Genomic DNA, 22,285 nt, shown 5'->3' with positions numbered 1-22,285 from the left:
GTAAGGCACTATATAACAGATTAGATGTGTAAGGCACTATACAATTGATAGATACAAAAACACTATACAGTTAATAGATAGAATAAGGAAGGCACTATATAATAGGTAGACAGATAGATTGAATATGCAAGACACTATATGACAGACTGATAGATAGAGGAGGCACTATACAATTGACAGATGGATAGAGAAGATATGAAAGGCACTTTATGATCGATAGATCACACTTTATGTAGCCCCATATGTAGACTGTAAGAGTGCCTGCTAATTTTGCACAGACATGTAACAGGCAGTTTAGGGATGAATGAGAGCAAAGCAAATGGAAACCATGACCTAAGCCAGCATGCATAGCAAAGCCAAGCGAGGGCTCCTCAGAGAGGTACGTGTGCCGCCATCTTTCTAACCCGATGCCCTAAGTCTCAAGCCTTTTCAGGGATGCCATGTCTTCCGCCGTCTGCTTCATTTCTGAACGTGAGCATCATCTGGACAGCTGTGTGTGTGTGTGTGTGTGTGTGTGTGTGTGTGTGAGCACATTGTTCTGCTCGTGTACAGCCGTGTCGTGTTTGCCTTGGCGTCTGCTCAAAAAGCCAGGAATAGTTCTGGAGAGACTTGGCAGGTTGAGAGCTCCGAGTTTTCCGTGCTTTTATGTGACATAAGTGTTTGTGAAAGCCCTTTGGCTGAGCCCCGGCGATGCTGAAAAGACTAATAATTGGTTACCAGAGGGGCCGCCACAAATATCTTGTAAAGGATTCTGCAGCAGCCACCACCGCCGCCAAGCCAGTTGTGCACAGAGCGAGCAAGAAAGACGCCGGCCATGAAAACCAAGAGGAGAGGAAAAACATACACACACACACACAAAAAAAAAACCAAAAAAAACTGGAAAACGGTTAGGAGCGTAAATTAAAATGTCCCTCTGGCAATGAAAGATAATTTCCTCTGACTTAAGAACACAGCTTGTCTCCCTGGTTTTTTCATTTTGTGTCTGAGTGTGGAGGTCAGAAATTCTCTCACCGGCCGGTGATGTCACACCATGGGCCTGCACCCTAGATTAAAAAACAAAAAACAAAAGATAATAAAATTAGACACAGTCACAGGACTCTCGGGATGAAATCCAATACGTCAGCAGGGTGGTGGTGGCTACACCTGGGATAAAGCTGGGCAACTCCAAAGACGCAGCGGAAGTCACAGAGAGGCATGAGATGGGTGAGCAGCCCCCTCATCAGAGTCTATAAAGCATTAAGCCATGCAGTCATGTCTCATTTTATATAGCGCCTTGCACAGTATCACTGGCACACACCACCTCTCAAATCTGTGTGGTGCCATCAAGACCATGGCACTCGAGCCTAACAAGAGGACAATCACGACTAAAACACAAAAACCTTTTGCTATATTCTTCATTTAACATCCTGCAGTTCTGATGGCTTCATTATACTGTAGGTATGTAGCCCACTTATAGCCCCCATCATCCAGGGCCTTTGGCCTTTGCCGCAGCAACAGACCACTTTCTGCAGGTTTTGATGTTTTTATTCAATTAGTACATGTAAACCCACCAACTCTTTCACCATGTGCCCCTTTTCCGTTTCGCTCTCCTTCTATCCCAGAGGACAGGTGTGCTAAGAAAATGAGCTCTGATGAGCACACCAGCTGAAACCTTTCCCTGGATAAACACTGAGCCGGGCTCATGGGAGGGACAGGACGGGACGTGTGGAAGCCTCTGCGGAGCCTGGCAGGCCGCCAGCCCAAAATTAACGGCCTTCGCCACAGTGCTATGATCTGGCAGCTTTTTGAACCTCTCTAGTCCATGCTGAGGTTGCTACAGCATCAGGCACGTGTATAACACCCATGGTGGTGCAGGTGTTGGTTGAAAGCAGAGACAAATATCCACTCATCTGTCCTTCCATTTTCTGAGCCTACTTGGCTGAGCCCCTTGAGTCCCAGGCTGTCCTGGCTGTGTAATGCGCCCTCTAGTGGAGGCAAACGTTAACTGAGCAATGCTGCTCAACTTCTCCAGGACACCAAGCATTGATGACTTTTAAATAACACATTTATTCAGCAGAAGAGTGGGGCTTCTTTATACTTACAGGACTAAACCTTTATAGTGCCTTATAGGGACTGCACTCCTAGCTTATGCCAAGGCAGGAGGGTTTATTTCTTCTTTGTAATACTTTTTTGTGTTTTGAGGAGTGTAATTGTTGCTTTTATAAAATCTATCTATCTATCATATAGTACCTTTCATATCTATCTATCTATCTATCTATCTATCTATCTATCTATCTATCTATCTATCTATCTATCTATCATATAGTGCCTTTTAATCTATCATTATAGTGCCTGTGTATATATCAATCTATGTTTTATATAGTGCCTTAAACATTTATCTATCTATGTATCTACCAAGTTAGAGATACAGTAGACTTTGCTACTGTCTATAAGCGACTTAGAGAGGGAGGAAGGTATATACAGTTTGTGTATGGGATCAAAATTTTAATTCCTTTTAATGTACCTCTATGCCCTTGTTTTTGCGGAGTTTTCATGTTCACCCCTTACATGCCTGGATTTTACTTCCAAGTCCTATGATTTTTCTCCCAGATCTCCAGAGATGTGCATGTTAGATAAAGAAGAGATTCCACATTGGCCCCTGTGTGAGTGTTCTCTCATGAAAAGCGGACAGACATGTTGGATTTTATATATATATATATATATATATATATATATATATATATATATATATATATATATATATATATATATATATATATATATATATATATATATTGTGGAGTCAACCCGGACACAGACAGGCAGACATGTTGTTTTTCACCACCACACGTTTATTATATACACTATTTACAATTAATTTGGTCACTCAGACCCAGAATAAAGTGCACAAACCCCAAAAATCACAGTCCTGGCCACAAATGCCTTCTTCTCGGGCCGCCTCCACTCTCCTTTCTTGCCTCGTCCTTCTTCCACCCGACTCTAGCCTCGAATGAAGGGAGACGGCCCATTTTAAACAGTTCCCGTATGAGCCCCAGGTGTTCCCGGCATTCCTCCCTTGGCCACGCCCCAGTGTGGCGGAAGTGCCGGCTGTCCTCCCGGCAGCTCTCCGGGTGCTGTCCTAAATCTTCCCCCCAGCACTTCCGCCACACCAGGACAGGTCCCCAAGGCATTGGGGCGCCTCATGGCGGAGACCACGGGCCCCTACAGGGTGGAACTTCCAGTCCCCAGAGCAACCAGGAAGGCGGCCCCGACGTGATCCAGGGTGGGCTTTGACCCTCTTCCGGTCCCTCACGGCGTCCTGGCCGGGTCGTTGCCCCTGGCATCCCTGACAATATATACTGCATATATATAGATCATATGTAAATAATTATATATAATCAATTTTATAAGAATAATTAGATATATGATTAATTATGTATAAATTAAGAAACAATGATATTATGTATATCCATCCATCCACCCATTTTCTAACCCGCTGAATCCGAACACAGTGTCACGGGGGTCTGCTGGAGCCAATCCCAGCCAACACAGGGCACAAGGCAGGAAACAATCCTGGGCAGGGTGCCAACCCACCGCAGTATTATGTATATATATATACACACAAACATATACTATATATCAAGTTAATGTACAAATTATAAATTACAGATTTGTGATGTGATTAGAAGGGGGACACCGGCACAAAAGAATTGATTCACTTAAATGGATAGTTCAAAAAATCGAATCAGTAAAGTGAATTGAAATTCTAATCGCTACACTGTGCCATTCACCATAAATCATTTTTGGAGGTCTTAGGTGACACAATCCCTGTATGGTGACACACATTTTTTTGTTCATTTTTGGTTTTAACTGCACCTGTGACCCCCCGAGAAAGAGTCTCAATACATTTTGGGGGAAGAGGGATTTTGGAAACTTGCCCTAAAACTAAAAAATGAGAACCTTGTCTTAAAAAGTCTAAGGAAAAAGCTTCTGTTTTGAAATTTGAGGTGGCTTCGGGGAAATCTGGCTTCACATTACAATATGGGCCTGCTGCTTTGGAAACGCAGGCCTCAAGTGCCTTTTGTGTGGGAAGTGGTCACTTTGTGGGTCCTGAGGGCAGGTTGAAAGAATGACCACTAATGGCTTCTAGCAGAAACCACTGCTGGGCAATTTAGGACCATTTTTATTAGTGGCGGTAGCTTCAGTAGGAGGTCACCACTGGCAAATCTGAGGAGATGCCCTCAGGAGGTGAACCGCTTCAAGGAAAGGCAGCCACTTGCTTGGGAGGGACAGATTTAGGTAGAAGTGATTTAGTGACAGCTTCTGGGAGAGGCCACCACTGGGTAATTTGGGGACAGATCATTGTAAAGACCACTACTGCATAATCTGGGGCCTAAATTAAAGGCCAGCATTTATTGAGGACAGGTTCAGCTAGAGGTTCTGAATGGTTCATTTTAGGAGAAGCTACCAGGACCACCTTTTGGTAATTTGGGCACAGCTTCAATGGGTAATCCGTAGATTTACCTTATAGAAAAGCCCCAATCAGGTAATTTGAGGACAAGTTCATTTAGAGGTCCCACTGGGTGATTCTGGGATTCCTGCCATTTTACATCAAATTCTAGCAGTGAGTATTGTTTGGAGTTTTGGGGTCTCTGTACATTGAAAAAGAAAAGTCCAAATTTGTCCCATTTATGAAATGTGTGCCGTGCTTCTAGGATGAAGGCTTTTTGACAAATTGTTTTCTTCCATTCCCAGGATTCTTGGGTGTTATTGAACCCTTTACAATGGCTGCTGCATAGTGTCTGACGTATATTATAAAATCAATACATTTGTGTTTCATTTCCGCAGATGATTTCTTGATGCTGGATGAGCCAATGAACAACATAACCACCTCACTCGGGCAGACGGCAGAGATGCACTGTAAAGTGTCAGGCAGCCCAACACCTGTAATTCGATGGCTGAAGAACGACGCTCCGGTGGTCCAGGAGCCCAGGAGGATATCCATTCGGGCCACGAGCTACGGATCCCGGCTGAGGATACGCAACTTGGACACCACAGACACGGGCTACTTCCAGTGTGTGGCTACCAGTGACAAGATGATGGTGTCCACCACTGGGGTGCTGTTTGTCAAATTCGGTAGGAAGCACATAACTTTTTTATGATTGGACTAAATAAAGAGAAAAAATTGAGGGTGCATCATCACCCATTGCAAAGAAGTGTCAGGGTGATCCCCAACATTCAGGCATTGCTCAGATGCCAACAGCAGGCGCCAGGAAAACAGAAACAGGATAAGAAAGGGGAAAAAAGAAATGTTGATGCCACCCTGCACAGTTAAACAAAAGTTGAGGCCTCAGCATGAATAACATTGTCTGTTTAATTATTTTTCCAAATGAAGTTAACCAGCTTCTCAGCCCCTTACCATTATTAAAAACTCTGTAGTCACTGCATCTACTGCCACTAATAACACGGGACAATGAAGATTTTGCTTCTACTTTTAGGTGTATCTTATGAATTTTGGCCAGGTGATTACAAATGTCATGAAATGGAGTTTTAACAAAGGGAAAATGGGTGTAAGACCTCCACAAATAAACTGAGCAGCAGGCCACAAAATTAGCTAACCTACCTAAAAGAAGGGCACCTTGACTTAGCTGGGCCACAGATACCACCTGCAGGCTTCAGCCAGTGCAGGCCCCAAAATGGGGAGATGGCAATACAACACAAAATGTCCACACAAGAGGGAGGATAACTGTCAACTCCTGGTTTGTAAACTAAAGGACAACAAAAGATCTTTATAAATGGAAGATTTATTTACAAAAAAAAAAAAATCAATAATACAGAGAAATGCTCAAAATAGCAAAAATAGACAACAGCAGTTTCCTAAAAGGCAGTACTACAGCAAACAAATATCAAAACACAGTCCAGAAGAATAATCGAAGAACAGACCGATTACTATGGCCCCTGGCCGTCCTTCGTAAAGAGTAGAGTGTATCCCAATATCCTGGCTAAACTGCCCACCACAACCTAGTCATTCTGGCCCCCTAATCATCTCCTGTCTCTAACTGGCTAATTACCTCTCACCCCTTCAGCACCTAACAGCTAATGAGTGGTGAGTGTAACTGGTGGGAAAATGGCTGCCGTCACATCTTCCATGTGGGTGTTACACATCAGTGGTGGTTAAAGTGGCTCCCCACTCACTATGCAAGGTACTTTGAGTAGTGAGAAAAGTCAGTCGGTCATTTTCCAACCCAGTCTATCCTAACACAGGGTCACGGGGGTCTGCTGGAACCAATCCCAGCCAGCACAGGGCGCAAGACAGGAACAAATCCAGGGCAGGGCGCTAGCCCACCACAGGGCGCACAAGCACACACACCAAGCACACACTAGGAACAATTCAGGATCGCCAATGCACCTAACCTGCATGTCTTTGGACTGTGCTGGCTGGCTGGCTCCAGCAGACCCCCGTGACCCTGTATTAGGATATAGCGGGTTGGAAAATGACTGACTGACTGGCATGTAAAGAAGTATTATTATTGCTATTATTTTTATTATCATTATTATTGTTGCTGCTATTATTATTATCATCCAAAAAACGCACAATCCAAACGGACAATAATCTTTACAATTTCACCAGACGAATGAATAATCACCAGCTCCTGAGCCTTCTCAACTGACTAAAATAGCCAGAGGGAGGCTTCAGGAGTGGTGATGTCAGATTGGCACCGCCTCTTGGGGCTCCACCCACAAAGTGCAAGAAACAGAGGCACATTTAAAAAGACAGTACATAATTAACCAATAATAAACAAAATAAACAGAAATAACATAAAATATGAAAAATAACGCTACCAAGATAGAAACCTCTAAGATAGAAGGATGGGGGAAGGCAGCTTTTTTAGGCAGCTCCCACAAGACGCTAGATGGTAGCTTCAATGGACTGCAGCGGTGCCCTGGATTCCCGCAGGAGACTATGAGACATGTAGTTTAATACCACAGCCCTGCTGTATACCATAGGTCGCTGCAAAAGAACCTGGGGAGTCCTGTCTCACCCATAGTCTGGAAGTTCTACCAAGTCACGGGGACAAAATGCCTAGAGGTACTTCTGGACTGAAGAAAATTGGAGTTCTCCTTCTGACCCGGAAGTGCTAGCAAGTCAGGTGAATGGAAGGACAGAAGCACTTCCGAGTCAGAGGACTATAAAAAAGACTGCTGAAGACCCAGCAAGGGATCCAGAGTCGGGTGGAGGTGGACAAAGCTTGAGAAGAGAGAATTGTGTTTATTGTATGTATTTCTTGCCTGTGTTACTGTCTGCAGTGGACTAGCGCCCTGCCCGGGGTTTGTTTTCTGCCTTGCACCCTGTGTTGGCTGGGATTGGTTCCAGCAGACCCCTATGACCCTGTCGTTAGGATATAGCAGCTTGGATAATGGATGGATGGATGGATGTGTTATTGTTGCTGTGGTGCTTATGGCACTGTTTATAAGAAGAAGAGGAATTAAAATGCTTCTTAGTGCTTTTCCCCTGTGTCCTGAGCATCTGTCTGTTGGGTTTAAAAGAGCAACAGCGACCCCTAGTGTCCACAATTTGTAAAGTTTTTTGTCTTGGAAATCAATACTCTAGCACGTAGACTTATCTTCCTCAACTGGAAGAATCCTAACTCACCTCTTTTAAGTCGGTGGGTAACTGATGTCATATACTATTTAAAACTGGAAAAAATCTAATTCTCACTTAGACGATCTGTACAAAACCTTTTAAAAATTGGCAGGATCTAATCAATAACATTATAGAATAAGCAATTATATTCTGGGGGAAAAGACTCCTTTCTCTCTTTACTACTCTCAGCAGTTTTGCTCTGATTGTTGGCCTTCTTTTCTTTCTTTTGGGGTGAGATTTGATTTGATTTACTTTTGTTAAGTTTGACCTGATTGTATGGAAAGTTTCATGCTTTTAATAAATTAAAGAAAAAAGGAAATCAATACTCTGTGAGCTTTCCATGTTCTCTCTGTACCTGTGTGTTGTATTTCTCCAAGTACTTGGCTTTTCGTCCCACACCGCAAAGGACTGCAGGTTAGGTTCATTCTAATTGATCATATAGAGTGTGTGAGTGAGTAGGCCAGAGATGGACTGTTGCCCCCCTGAAGGTCAGGGCTGTTTACTGATGTCAAAAGAGACTCCAGGTTCGCCACAACCCTGACCCTTAACGAATGGCGTCTGGTGATGCTTCCACGCGTGGCATCACATCTCAATCCAGACTCTCTCATGTGTAGCTCCGACTTGGTGGGATGAGCTGCCCTCCTCTAATTTGAACTGCTGTCTCCCTCAATGTGTTCAAGAAGCACTTGAAGACTCCCTTGTTTGGTGAATTTCCATTTTGCTGATTGTTTTTTTAGGTTGAGTTTCAAGGATGTACAAGAGAAGGATGTGGATGAGATGCCATCACTTACACGTTCGTGTCTTCCGCCCTCAGACTGTTAGGAGTTTGTTAAGACGCTGGGGTTTATAGTTTGGCCCTAGTGTGTGTGTGTGTGTGTGTGTGTCCAGGGATTGTTCCTGCCTTGCACCCTATGCTTGCTGGGACAGAATAGGATTTTGTGAAGAAGTTGGGATTTAGTTGTTCACCTATTATCATCCATTTTGTCACCTTGTCCTGTCACACTTGTTCCCAAACAGTCCCCCAGACTGATGTTTACTCCATTATGCTGATCACTTTCTTAAGTTGCCATATAAGAGACAGGTTGAACTGGCACCCCAGGCCACAGTGGAGCGTTCCTTGCCCATCTAGGAAACCATGATAAAGGAAGGATATGGATGGACCGGGTTGGTTAAGTGGTGCCTTTCCCGGTCAGGAGGTCAATATGAGGGAAGGACAGAGGGTGACTGCCTCCCGAGGCTCTGAGTTCACCCAGTGCACTTGGGTGGCAGTTTCCCTCTGGTGTGGCTCCCATTTGGACCACCACAGGGCTGCATGGGATTTTTAGCTTTGGTGGGCAGCCCAGTTTGGGTTAATTGGGTGCTGATAGGGGGTCTGTTGGGAGCAGGCTCCCCTGCTATAGAGAGGTTCCACTGGACCTAGAAGTGCTTCCAGGTGGCAATCCTGTTCCATTGGACGTACTCTGGAGCTCAGATTGCAAAGTAGCCATGCTGCCTCATCTGGGGGGTCAGAGTCAGGAGGAAGGAGACAAGGTTTGCGTGTGGGATAGTGGAGGTGGGAAAAGGAAAAGAAATTAAATGGAAATGTGACAGTTTTGAATCAAAAGGTCGGTCTTTGTACCCATGACTATGCGGTTTGGTTGTGTCTGGGTGTTTGGGATGCAGATGCGCCCCCTATAGTTCATAAGGTCCATTTGGATAAAAGCATCTGCTAAGCAAATAAATGTAAAAGTAAATGAATGGCATCAAGCTGGTTTGAGAATTTCACATTAAGCTACATGCTTAACATGGAGCCCTTGAACCAGCAAGCTCAGGACACATTTCACATCCATGGTGGTCAAGATTATCTATCTTGCATCTTCCTGTGGCTTAGTGAAAATTTAGCATAAGGGCTTTGGTGTATTTGATAGCCTGCCAGTGACCACCTCCCATCTTGGAAAAATCCAACGTGAAACACGTATAAGAAACAAGGCACTAATCAGTCTCATTTGTCTTCTTTCTTTCAGGTCCTCCTCCAACTGCAAGTCCAGGAAAGCCTTCCCTGTAAGTCCACTTTGTTTGTACCCTCCGCCTGATCTTAAATAGGAGCCATTAGTCTGGAGTGAGCCCGTCCATGCTTGTTTGGGCTTGAGTGACACCCACAAAAGCCAATGGAAAGATGGGAGGTGAAAGTAAAATCCTGGGGAGTTTAGTTGATCCTCCAAAGCTTTCTGTCATATATAACACTACTTTTCTATTTCAGCCAGGTTCAAGTTCTTTTGGTGAATGTTTAATTCTATTGCTTAATTTTATATTGTGAATTATGTTTGAAACCTGATATTACTTCTGTATTTTATTAGTGTGAGGTGTTGTTTGGTTTGTGTGAGTATAAGCCGCATTGTGTGTTGTTGGTGGGTCCCCAGGAGGCGGGGCCACATGTCAATCACCACCAGGGACTGCCCTCAGCTCTATAAAGGCGAGGATGTCCCATAATTCCTGCTGGTTCATCTTGAATGTACACGGGAGTTGGCGAGTGTTACTCATGTTTTTGCTGTTTTGATTCAATGGATTTTTGGACCCTTTTGCTCAGTTTTTTGACTTTGCCATTGGATTGTGTATTGGGCCTTGCTGGCCTTGGATTGCCCTTGCAGGCAACTCCTTTTTTTATTACCACGCTTATATTAACTTCACCTGTTTGTTGTCTGATACAAATCTTGTAATCGATATTTAAATCACTTCCTATTGTCTAAATGATTTGAAATTTTGCACACTTACTCACTTCCGATGACAATGCAAGAAGCAATAATCAGTTTCACTAACTGATCAATTAAGAAATGAAATTTTCATATGAAAAATAGTTCAAGATTTCACCAATAGATGGCGCTAGTAACGGATAGGAATATTATCCAATAGGTGGCGTTAGTATCAGTTTGGAAGACTAAAAAGTTGAAAATAATATATATATATATAAAAAATTTAAAGTGTACTAAAAAGTAAAAAATAAGTCTCTGATACATCACATCGCTTTTCATCAATAAACATTCAAAAAGTGTCCACACTTTTATTTTTTTTACGAGTGATGTATGAAAGACTTATTTTTTACTTTATAGTACACTTTTTAACTTAATATAAGTGTGGTTTTTAAAAACTATTTATTTATATATATATATATACTGTATATATATATATATTCCCTTGTGTGCTCTACACAGCTTCATGTACTTACAGATCATTTTTGTGATAATGTGTTTTTTTTTAATTTTATAAAGATTTGAAGTGACCCTTTTTGTATCTAGCAGGGGGATTTTGACAGGATTTCCCCCTCTAGTAGGCATTTTTGAAAGCAATGAGAATCTCAGTCCCAGAACAGCCTCTTTGTGATCTGTGATGCTGTCATAAAGAGAGAAGGAAAGAAAAAACTCTGTCTATGTCCATTTTAGCTCATTTAGGAACACAATAATAATAAGAAGAAGAAGAAGAATAGCATTTGTAGTGCAGTGAGAGGTCTGAACATCAAAAGTACCTCTAATGAGCAGGATTTAGGAGTCATCATGGACTTGACACTATGAACTGCCGGACAGAAGCCATTAAGAAGGCTAACAGACTGTCAGGTTATATAGCGCCTTGATGTGTGGAGTACAAGTCACAGGAGGTTCAGCTCAAGTCTTTATAGCACACTGGTGAGGCCTCATCTGGAGTCCTGGGTGCAGTTTGGGTCTCCAGGCTACAAAAAGGACATAACATCACTAGAAAAGGTCCAGAGAAGAGTGACTGGGCCGATTCCAGGGATACAGGGATGAGTTATACAGGGTGGTCCAGATCGTCTGGATGAGTTTGATTTATGTGGGGATGATTCCAGTTTGACATGAAGACGATTCTTCATGTCGTCAGTTTGCACATTTCTCGATGGTCCAGGATTTTTCGGGTTATTTTCTATGTAATAAACATAATAAGTTATAGCGTAATGAAAATTGCATAATTAGATCTGGACCACCCTATAAAGAAAGATTAAAAGAGCTGAGCCTTTACAGTTTAAGGAAAAGAAGATGAAGAGGAGACCCGACCGAAGTGTTTAAAATTATGAAGTGAATTAGTCCAGTGGATCGAGACTGTTATTTTATAATGAGTTCATGAAGGGTGAATTTCACACAAACATTAGGAAGTTTTTCTTCACACAGAGAACCACAGACACTTGGAATAAGAGACCACGTAGTGTGGTAGACTGGAGGACTTGAGGGACCTTCAAAACTTGACTTGATGTTATTTTAGTGGACAGGACTGGTAAGCTTTGTTGAGATGTTCAGCATTTACCTTTGAACCTTTGTGTATGTTGTGGGACTTCTGAACTATTTTGAGACTCTGCCCAATGGGACGACCTGCAGAAGTGCGACTGCTACGTCTGTTGAGGGTTGCTTGTCCGTCGCCGAGGTAACTGCAGTTTGGCAGCGCCACAGAAACAACTGCAAGCTGACCACTGCCACGCACAAAGCACCAGCTGCCCGATGGGTGATGCAGGGAACATTATAACTTGGCCACTGACCTGGCCCGACCCTGCCTGTTTGCTGTCTGTGTATAGTAGAATGGTAGATTCCCCTATAGTGAATAACTGTGCTGTTCCTGTTTCAAGCTGAATAGAGCTGGTTTTACTAAAGTACTGAGGGTGGCACCGCCTCCTGAAGCTCCAGCCATAAGAAACAGGCAACATCGGCACATTTAAAGGGACAACACACAATTACAACAGCAACAACAAACATACAGTAACAAAAAAACAGTAAAATACACACCATTTCACACTGATATATAACAATAGCCTGATTCTCGACTGTGTTCCTCCTTTCTCCATTTCCTGGTCTTATTTGTGGCTACTCAAATGAATGAACATCTCCTCTTAATCCTCGTTTTGTTTGATTTTCATTCTGACTTACATGAGAGGGAACTCATGAGGAGTTTAGCTGTTACATCTTCTTCTCCAACCCAGACCCCACTGTCGGGATAAGAATTTGAATAAAATCAGTTCAGTTGGCCCTCCGTTTGCCCCCTAGTGGCACAAGCTTTGCAGTCCAATGGAGAAAGGCTCATAAGAGTGAGTATTGTTGCTAATTTTCCTGTGGTTTTGTTACTTTTTCCTTTTTCTTCTTGGATTTTGTTATTAGATTTCAGATGTGGACTTGTTTGCAAGTCTTTCTCCACCAACAACAATGAACCTCTGAAGGACTTGCTCCCCAGCCTGAAACATATAGACTAAGGACAGACCCTCAGCAGTGACATAATGGTGGTCCCACCTCTTCAGGTTCCACATGCAGACAATAGGGAATGTGTCCTTTAAGCACATATACACAATACAAAAAATAAATGTCATAATATTAACAAAAATTACATTAGACAATTAACACACGATGAATAATATTTCAAAATTAACAGAAAAGACAATAAAGAATAAAACATAAGCCAGGAACAAACCCCTGCTGAAACATAGCATTGCTTTTTCTATTAAAAGGATGCAGGAAGGCCAAGTCTCTCCCTTAAATTTAGAACATTCCAGGTGTGTAAGGTCATCCTTGCATTGTCATAAATTCTAGCCATTACATAATTTCCCTTGGATAAAGATGTCTACTAAATAAAACGATGATAATATTTAATAGTAAAGTAGAATGTTCAAGGTAAGTGCTGTGATGTGGAATCAAAAATATGGTGAAAAGGGGTTTAAGCCTCATAAAACACACATAAACAGGCCAGGGCCCTCCTTCACCAGCCCAGAAAAGGCTTTACCAAAGGCAGCCTGACTTATATGTCAAAAATAATGGGGATAACAGTAAAGCCCTGGCTTTTAAAGAGAGAGGGAACAATAAATCTTTATTAAACTGAGGATTTATTAGCAAAATAAAATAGAAAAATTACAAAATACTCAAACAATCAAAAAGTAAGGCAATACTCACTGAACAGAACTCTGAAGACTCTTCCAAAGGCCTTACAATGAATCCCAACGAACTCACCTTCCCAGCCTGCCTTTAACAGCAGGGGGCGGGTCCTTAGCAGTGAGGTAAGGGTGGCCCCGCCTCTTGGGGGATCTACGCACAAAGTACAAGACACATAGGTAAACATGATTATACACATAGAAAGTAAATATTAAATAAACAGAAAGAAATGAACAGAAGATACATAATTAGACAAATAATACATTGAAAAAATGTTAACTAAAATATCTGAAAGCAATGAGCAATATTGAAAAATAAAAAAAGATAGAAAAAAGTAGCATGGGGAGGAACACTTGCCAAAACATAACATTAAGGAGGACAGAAATTTCAAAGTAAGATACAAAAAGAAAGGTACTTCTAAGTTTACAAAATAATTTACTTCTACTACCTAATAACGAGGCAGAGAGAGGTGACATGCTGCAAGCAGACTGGTATATGCAAGAAAGAAATTAACTGTATTCTCTATATACAGTACAGGGCAAAAGTTTGGACACACCTCCTCATTCAATGTGTTTTCTTTATTTTCATGATCATTTACAGCACTCCATCTCTCTCCTTCTTGGTCAAATAGCCCTTACAGAGCCTGGAGGTGTGTTTGGGGTCATTGTCCTGTTGAAAAATAAATGATCGTCCAACTAACCTGACTTCTGCACAACACAACTGCTGGTCCCAACCCCATTGAAAAAGCAAGAAATTCCACTAAATAACCCTGATAAGGCACACCTGTGAAGTGAAAACCATTTCAGGTGACCACCTGTTGAAGCTCATCGAGAGAATGCCAAGAGTGTGCAAAGCAGTAATTAGAGCAAAGGGTGGCTATTTTGAAGAAACTAGAATATAAAACATGTTTTCAGTTATTTCACCTTTTTTTGTTAAGTACATAACTCCACATGTGTACATTCATAGTTTTGATGCCTTCAGTGAGAATCTATCATGAAAATAAAGAAAACACATTAAATGAGGAGGTGTGTCCAAACTTTTGGCCTGTACTGTATGATTATAGGGACACATAAAGTTCTATCTATCTATCTATCTATCTATCTATCTATCTATCTATCTATCTATCTATCTATCTATCTATCATATAGTGCCTTTCATATCTATCTATCTATCTATCTATCTATCTATCTATCTATCTATCTATCTATCTATCTATCTATCTATCTATCTATCATATAGATACCTTCCTACCTACCTAACTCCACCCAGCCAATCCTACCTAAGCCCATAACCTACCTACCTACATAAGCCCATAACCTACCTACCTACCTACCTACGCCCAACCTACGCCCACCCACCTACAAACCCACCTACGCCACCCACCTTAACCTACCTAAACATCCCTACCTAAGCCCAATCCTACCTACTGACCTACCTATGTATCTATCTAACTATCTATACATACTACCCTGTAGCAGCCTATAGATTAAATTGACAAGCCCGTGCTGGAAAACCTGCATTATTTTAATCATCATCCTCATAAGGATCCAAGAAAAGCTTCATTGATGTGAAGAAACTTTTTTGGCTCCGAATGGTGTAATCTTTTTTTTTTTTTTAGGGAATGTAGAGTACCCTGAGGGTAATGACAGGCAACACCCTACACATCAATAAGCTTCTCCTTTGGCGCCCTTCATGTTCATTTCACCATTCTGGGTAAGCAGAAGGAGCTGGAGGTGCTGAAGCTGAGCTGACTAAAAATCCCAACAGCCCTTGCCTTCGGCATAAGGTGCTACATGATGTGTTGTGTGTGTCTAAGTACAGGGATGGGCACAGTTGTATTCTGAAGCGTACATATAGATACACACAGACTCACACCCTTACTCAAGACACTTGTACATGCATTCCCCAGCTGGGAAACCCTCACACACAGGTGCGGGCACGTGCTCAGTCCCACACAGTGTTAGGGTCCAACCAGTATCTTACACCTGCTCTAAGTGTGTTGCCTTTTTATTTGATCTTTTTGTCGTCTTTCGAAGAATGCACAGTGAGTGCTACGTTTTGCATAGCATTCTGCAACAGTCCGGATCTGTCATCTTAACGTCACTCAAGTGCCTGCAGTCTTCGTGAAATAGACCATCAGTAAAAAAGTCACAACGACAACTAGCCAATGACTGACTTGGTAGATGATGCCAAGCACCTCCCATTCACTCTGACTGAGTGACTATGATAGGCCTACACTGACTGATTGAATGAACCAGTATGCCCCCTACTGGTCTGGAGAGCCATTGGAGGTTCTTTCACAAACTGCAGACAAGAGACTCTCAGTACATTGAATCTCAGTTCAGTTCACTGATGACGTACGTATGTATGGCAGTTTGCATCAGAAGTTGTATTGTGATGTGTGGACTATTCTAAGGTTCTAATTATAGGGTTGTTTTTTTTCAGTTTATTGTTGAAATTGTATTTATTGTCTGAATTCAATAAAGAAGATCTATTTTATTATGTGTAAATTTCTTATTTTATTGCTGGCTTTTTATATTGTTTATATTGTTTAATGGTTAAATAGTTATGATGCTATTCTAGATTTTAAATTAGAATATAGCTTGTTGGTTTTGAAGTGAAAGAATCAGTGATTCATAGATTTGAATCATTTTGGTGAAGTCAACGAAATGAATTGAATTACTAAAAAGAATCGTTTTGCACATCATTGCCACGAGTACCTGGCAGCAGCTACACTATGGGTGCCTGGCAGGAACAATACAGAGGAAACACGCTTGTCATGCATTCTACACAATACATTACAGCGCTGAGTAGCAAGACTTGTTTCAGAGGAAGCTTAGAATTAATTTTAAAAAATGATCTAAAAGTAATGTATAATGTGACAGAAATAATGTTTAATAAGCAGAATAACATATTGTTAGCTAGTGATTATCATGAGGTATATTATATGTTACTTTGCTCTCACTTTATTTTAGTTAGCTATTATCAATATACAGTATGTCATATGCATATAAACTAAAGTGTATGACTCCAGTGACACAGACGTGCACAGGGACTGTGAAAAAGGCCACTAAAGTACTGTACTATGATTTATATGTTTCTTTTTAAGGAAAAGGAAGAGCAGTGTGGTTGAGTTTTTCCAAAAATAAAATACTAGAAACACTCAGATTGCTGCTGAGCTCTCCGAGAGCGTCCTTCAGATGATTATTAAGAACAGATTATATGTTTGTGTGTTACTGAATTCTGATTCAAACAAACTCCACCGTTACTTGATCTTGCATTTCTGAACTTATGTCGCAGATCTGACTTGTAATATCTGATTCAAACAGCACGGCTTTTGTTATCAAAAGTTTATCCGTGAACTGAAATTATTTTGATTTAGAAAGATTTTGAGCTTGCATTCCTGTTTGCACTTTATTACACAATACTGGAGCTGGATGTCGTCAAGTGTTCTTGACTGAAAACAAAGTAAAACTGAGATTGTGCTGTTTAGCCCATCTGGAGCGTCCGGTACGCCTGTTATTAACTCAGGCCCATAGCGAAACACTGCAGGACATCTCGACGATATTCTTACATTGGATAGGCAGATAAACTCTGTTGTAAGAAGCTGCTTTTCCCAGTTAAGAACCATTTCAAAAATTGAGCTTTTTTTTTTTGTTTTGCTGATTTGGACAACGTTATTCCTGCTCGGGGCGGCATGGTGGCGCAGTGGTTAGTGCTGCTGCCTCGCAGTTAGGAAACCTGTGGGTTCGCTTCCTGGGTCCTCCCTGTGTGGAGTTTGCATGTTCTCCCCGTGTCTGCGTGGGTTTCTACCCAAAGTCCAAAGACATGCAGGTTAGGTGGATTGGCAATCCTAAATTGTCCCTAGTGTGTGCTTGGTGTGTGTCCTGTGGTGGGTTGGCACCCTGCCCAGGGTTTGTTTCCTGCCTTGCACCCTGCGTTAGCTGGGATTGGCTCCAGCAGACCCCCGTGACCCTGTAGTTAGGATATAGCTGGTTGGAAAATGACTGACTGACTGACTTTTATTAATATACTGTAGAACCTTTCCTATGCTCAAGTTGTGTAACATTGGATACAAATATTTTCTAAATAGAACACTAAACAGATAAATTAAGAATATACAAAGCATGGGTGGCGCAGTGGGTAGCGTTGCTGCCTCGCAGTTAGGAGACCCGGGTTTGCTTCCCGGGTCCTCCTTGCGTGGAGTTTGCCTGTTCTCCCCGTGTCTGCGTGGGTTTCCTCCCACAGTCCAAAGACATGCAGGTTAGGTGCACTGGCGATTCTAAATTGTCCCGTGTGTGTGCTGGGTGTGTGTATGCCCTGCAGTGGGCTGGTGCCCTATCCGGGGTTTGTTTCCTGCCTTGCGCCCTGTGTTAGCTGGGATTGGCGCCAGCAGACCCCCGTGACCCGGTAGTTAGGATGTAGTGGGTTGGATAATAGATGGATGGATGGACGGATTATTCCTGCTCTTGTTTCATTCCGTCTTGACTACTGTAGCTCATTGTCTGGTGGTGTCAGTCGAACTCTTGTCTGTTCTCCTACAGTTGGTCCACAACTCTGTTGTGAGGCTCTTAATGAGGTCACCTTAGCGTGAGCACATCACTCCTATTTTAGCTTCACTTGATTGGCTTCCCGTCGGTCTAAGAATTGATTTTAAAATTATATTGCATATTTTCAAAAGTTTAAATGTTCTGGCCCAGCCCTGGGCTATCTGCCGAGCTCCTTGCCTCTTATGCCCCTTCTCGGTCCCTGAGAGAGTCTGACCAATAGCTACTGGCCTTACCACCATCGTGGCTTAAAGACATGCTCTGACCTTGAGCATTAGAAAGGCACTATATAAATAAAATGTATTATTATTATTGTGTATTTGCAGTGGCAGCACCTCAACTCTGGAACAGCCTGCCTTTGCAGATAAGAGGGGCTCCATCCCAGTCCGTCTTTAGATCTCTGCTGAAAACACCTTTTTTTTTTTTTTTCTCCCTGGTTTTTAGTTGCTCATGAAGTGTTTTTATGTGCTGCTAATTGCTATTTGTCAGTTGTTTATTGTTTTCATAAACGTCTTTTTATTGCATTTTTATTTATCAATCTTTGATTTTTTTAACCATTTTCATATACAGCACTTTGGAAACCACTTCTGTGGCCTTAAATGTGCTCTATAAATAACTTGACTTGAATACAATGCTGATATTTCCCTATTATATAACAAAAATCTTGGGACAAGATGTGATCTTTTGAAGAGAGACACTTTCACGTCCCATGAGACGGTCAAGTCCCCTCATACTTGCAACCTTTGGAAGCAAGCAATGTGATACACATGCAGAGCAGGTCAGAGATAATGGAAGTAGGAAAATTCGAAAGTCTCAAAAAAATGTGAGTAAAGATTGCATTAGTGCAAACAAACGGAAAATATCACTCGGGGAAGTAACAGACCAGCGAAAAGAGGACGAAAGGGCAGGTGCTGTACAGGCTTTTAAACGATCGAAGTGCCACCTGAAATGCTGATCATGTGGAACAAAAGCAGCAGCAGCCAGCAGCTGATCGAGCAAAGAGGAGTTAAAAAATGTATTTGTTTCCCATTGTATCAGAGTTTAAGAGGGGTTTCGGAGGAGCGACCGTGTCTCTTTGGGGTGCGTTCAGCCCCCCTCTTCAGAACGGCACGAAGTGCAGGCGTCGGTGGGGGGAGGGGGGGCGGTTTAGAGGTTGGAGAGCGAAACGAGCAAGGGTTCTAATGATAAAACATGTTCGCGTTTGCTTTTTGGTATTTGTTAGATTTTTAACAGAGTAATCCAAAATGATTATTTTGACTGACAAGTTATTTATTTTGACTAATCAAAAAAATAAATGCTAGATAATCGATAAAAAAAAACAAAACAGTCGTTAGCTGCAGCCCTAATAAACATAAGTCAGGGAATTGAATTTGAGTATAATTTCATTGGAATACAATACTCTATTGTACTTGTATTATGAATGAGTGAATCAACAGTGAGAGTTCTCATTGGCCGGTAATGATTCAGTTCAAACTCCAAAGAACCAGAAGTGAGCAAGAATCACAAATCAGATGGAAGACGCTGGCGACACCTCACATACCCTACAGCACTCCTCTTAAAGCTCCGGCAAATCGATTCATTTGTGCTCACACGTCGGTTCATATGACTCACTGGAAAGAGTCGCCCAGAAAGAGCGGATCATTTTCAGAATCGCCCATCACTGACTGAAGAACATGCAAACTCCATACAGACAATCACCAGTCACAGGGTCCAACCACAGCACCTCCCTGCCGGCTTTCCAGTTTCTTTAATTAGATGGCAGGCTGGAAGACGGTACTTCAGAACATCATTAAAAATAAACATTAGGAAGGATGTAAAAAACAAGGGGGGAAAAAGACAAATGAAGGTCATTAACCGTAACCTAACCTAACTCCCGAGTGGCTGCTAGCACTTGCTCTCCCTCAGAACTTGGCGAGATCCTTAACTCAGATCTTCATCTTCGCCCATCTTCTCTTTCCTTCAGAAAGGCTTCAACTGCTGTACGCCATGGCATGTCTGTGAGGGATTTATGTCACCCTTTAACCAATCTGGGGGGCAACCAGATCTGAATTTCTTCATACCCCGGTGTATCTCACGTCAGGTCAGATGACATGTGCAGGCTCTGGAAAGAAAACAACGCCGTGTCTCCTGTCTGCCCTTTGACTTTCGGTGATGGATACAAAACAAATTACTCGGCTGGCAGACGTACGGCGGCATCATCCTCCCGGTGGCCATTGTGCTTTTGGGACAGATTGCTGTGATGGACGGGTACAGGCGACCCTCGATTATTGCATGTTTATTGATTTAGGGATTAAATCTGCGTATTCCCTCTGTCAGATAATCCATCTGCATGTGCCTACAGGATGAGGCCTGCGTGTACGACGTATGAGTAACGTGGCTTCCAGTATGTGAAATGCTTTTACAGTTGCTGGACCAGGCTGACGACTCCCATAAATCTGACAGGATGAGCTGGGGGCCGCGTGCACGGCATGCCAGAGTTGGGGGTAATGAAGTCATAACGAGCAGTCGGAAGGTCATGTGGCAGTATGGATTAAAAAAAATGAGCCTCCCAATCCCATAATCCTCGGTGTGAGGGTATCAGGTGCTCTTTTGAGGTGGGCTTGCTGACATTCTGGGTGCACTGATGGGGGCTAAATGATGGACATTCGTCATTTAACTTAAACAGCCAATGGTGCACTGCAATCTTTAAGTGGTACAGTGGAGATGGGAAGTATTGAGACCCCTTTACTATCGGCGCACTTTATTGTGTTGCAGATTTAATTTGAAATGGATACATTTGTCATTCTTGCCAATCAGTTTACACCCTCAGTCATTCATAATGACCAAAAATGAGAATGTGTCTTCGGAAAGGTTTGTAAATTTACAAAAAAATCACAAACTGAAACTCTCTCATTCCTAGAAGTGTTCGGGCCTTCTGCTGTGGCACTGCAGATTGTGCTCAGCTCCATCTAGTTTGCTTTAAAGTCTCCTTGAGATGTTTCTAGAACCTGACTGGAGTCCACCACCAGTAAACTGAATTGGTTGGCCGTCACTCAGAAAGGCACACGTGCGCATGGGAGGCAGCTAAAAGGCCTGAATGAGAGTCATTCGACGCCAGACCAGGAGGTGGTGGAGTACATTGAATCCTTTTCTCGCTTTACTACAGACCATTCACAGGAAATTACGCCTGTCCCTGATGACGTCACTTCCGGTTCTGGGGCCCTTTGATGATGTCACGTCCGGTAATGAGCCTATGGGCGAAGACTCTTCTGGTTCCGGCCCCTTTGATGACGCCATTTCGAGGTCCAAGCCTATGGATGAGGACCCTTCCGGTTCCAACCCTTTGGATGATGTCACTTCCTGTACTGGCCTTTAAAGCCGCCATTTTCCTCTACCCAGTCACTTCTGTTTTGGACTAAGGAGACCTGGGTTCGCTTCCCAGGTCCTCCCTGCGTGGAGTTTACATGTTCTCCCCATGTCTGCGTGGGTTTCCTCCGGGTGCTCCAGTCCAAAGACATGGAGGTTAGGTGCATTGGCGATCCTAAAAAAAATTGTCCCTAGTGGCGCCTTGCCCAGGGATTTGTTCCTGCCTTGCACCCTGTGCTGGCTGGGATTAGCTCCAGCAGATCCCGTGACCCTGTAGTTAGGATATAGCGGGTTGGATGATGACTGATTGACTGACTGACTCTGATCTGTACGTACAATATCTGTACACCATTTCTTCTGATTTTGCAGCCAGGATATAATATACGGGTGGCTGCCCCGGTGTCCGGATAAGTTGCCTCCCACATTTCGCTCCCCACATTTCGCCACCACTATATTTTGCCCCGGTATTTATGTACATTTCTATAATTGCAATTAAAAATTTAATAAACCTTACCCAGCATTGAAAATGAAAAAGTTCACTCAGGTAGTGTTCTTATACGACTCACAGATCAACGTGTTCCACTGAAAATGGTATGCGTGACTGCCCCCATAAAAGCTGAGTATTGTACTTAGAATTTCATCCGTGTTATGTGATATAGTATTGTGCAACTGCACTGGATTTCGCTCGTTTTTTTTGTCAGCACTATGGCTGTTTCAAGACCATTATCGGTGGTGCGCGGCTGTGTTAAAGAATCATCAACACCTCGCAGACAGCGCAATATCAAAACTGTTACATCACCATTCACTGCATCATGTATTACTTTCTCACTGAAAGCATTATTTTTGCATCGTAACTAAACCTAAAATCAACCTTATAA

The 22,285-nt window shown here is 42.6% G+C and overlaps 1 protein-coding gene across 1 annotated transcript in view; it reads left to right on the top strand.

Moving 5' to 3' along the window:
• The window catches only part of ror1 (receptor tyrosine kinase-like orphan receptor 1), a 308,358-nt gene that overhangs the window by 180,472 nt on the left and 105,601 nt on the right, over positions 1-22,285 (top strand). The window contains exons 3-4 of the mRNA XM_039734960.1: positions 4,828-5,115; positions 9,628-9,664. Coding sequence (XP_039590894.1) covers positions 4,828-5,115; positions 9,628-9,664 — 325 coding nt within the window. The remainder of the gene's footprint in view (positions 1-4,827; positions 5,116-9,627; positions 9,665-22,285) is intronic.

Source organism: Polypterus senegalus, chromosome 14 (assembly GCF_016835505.1).
Source record: "Polypterus senegalus isolate Bchr_013 chromosome 14, ASM1683550v1, whole genome shotgun sequence".
Classification (NCBI taxonomy): Eukaryota; Metazoa; Chordata; class Cladistia; order Polypteriformes; family Polypteridae; genus Polypterus; species Polypterus senegalus.
This window is presented reverse-complemented; position numbering and strand designations above follow the sequence as displayed.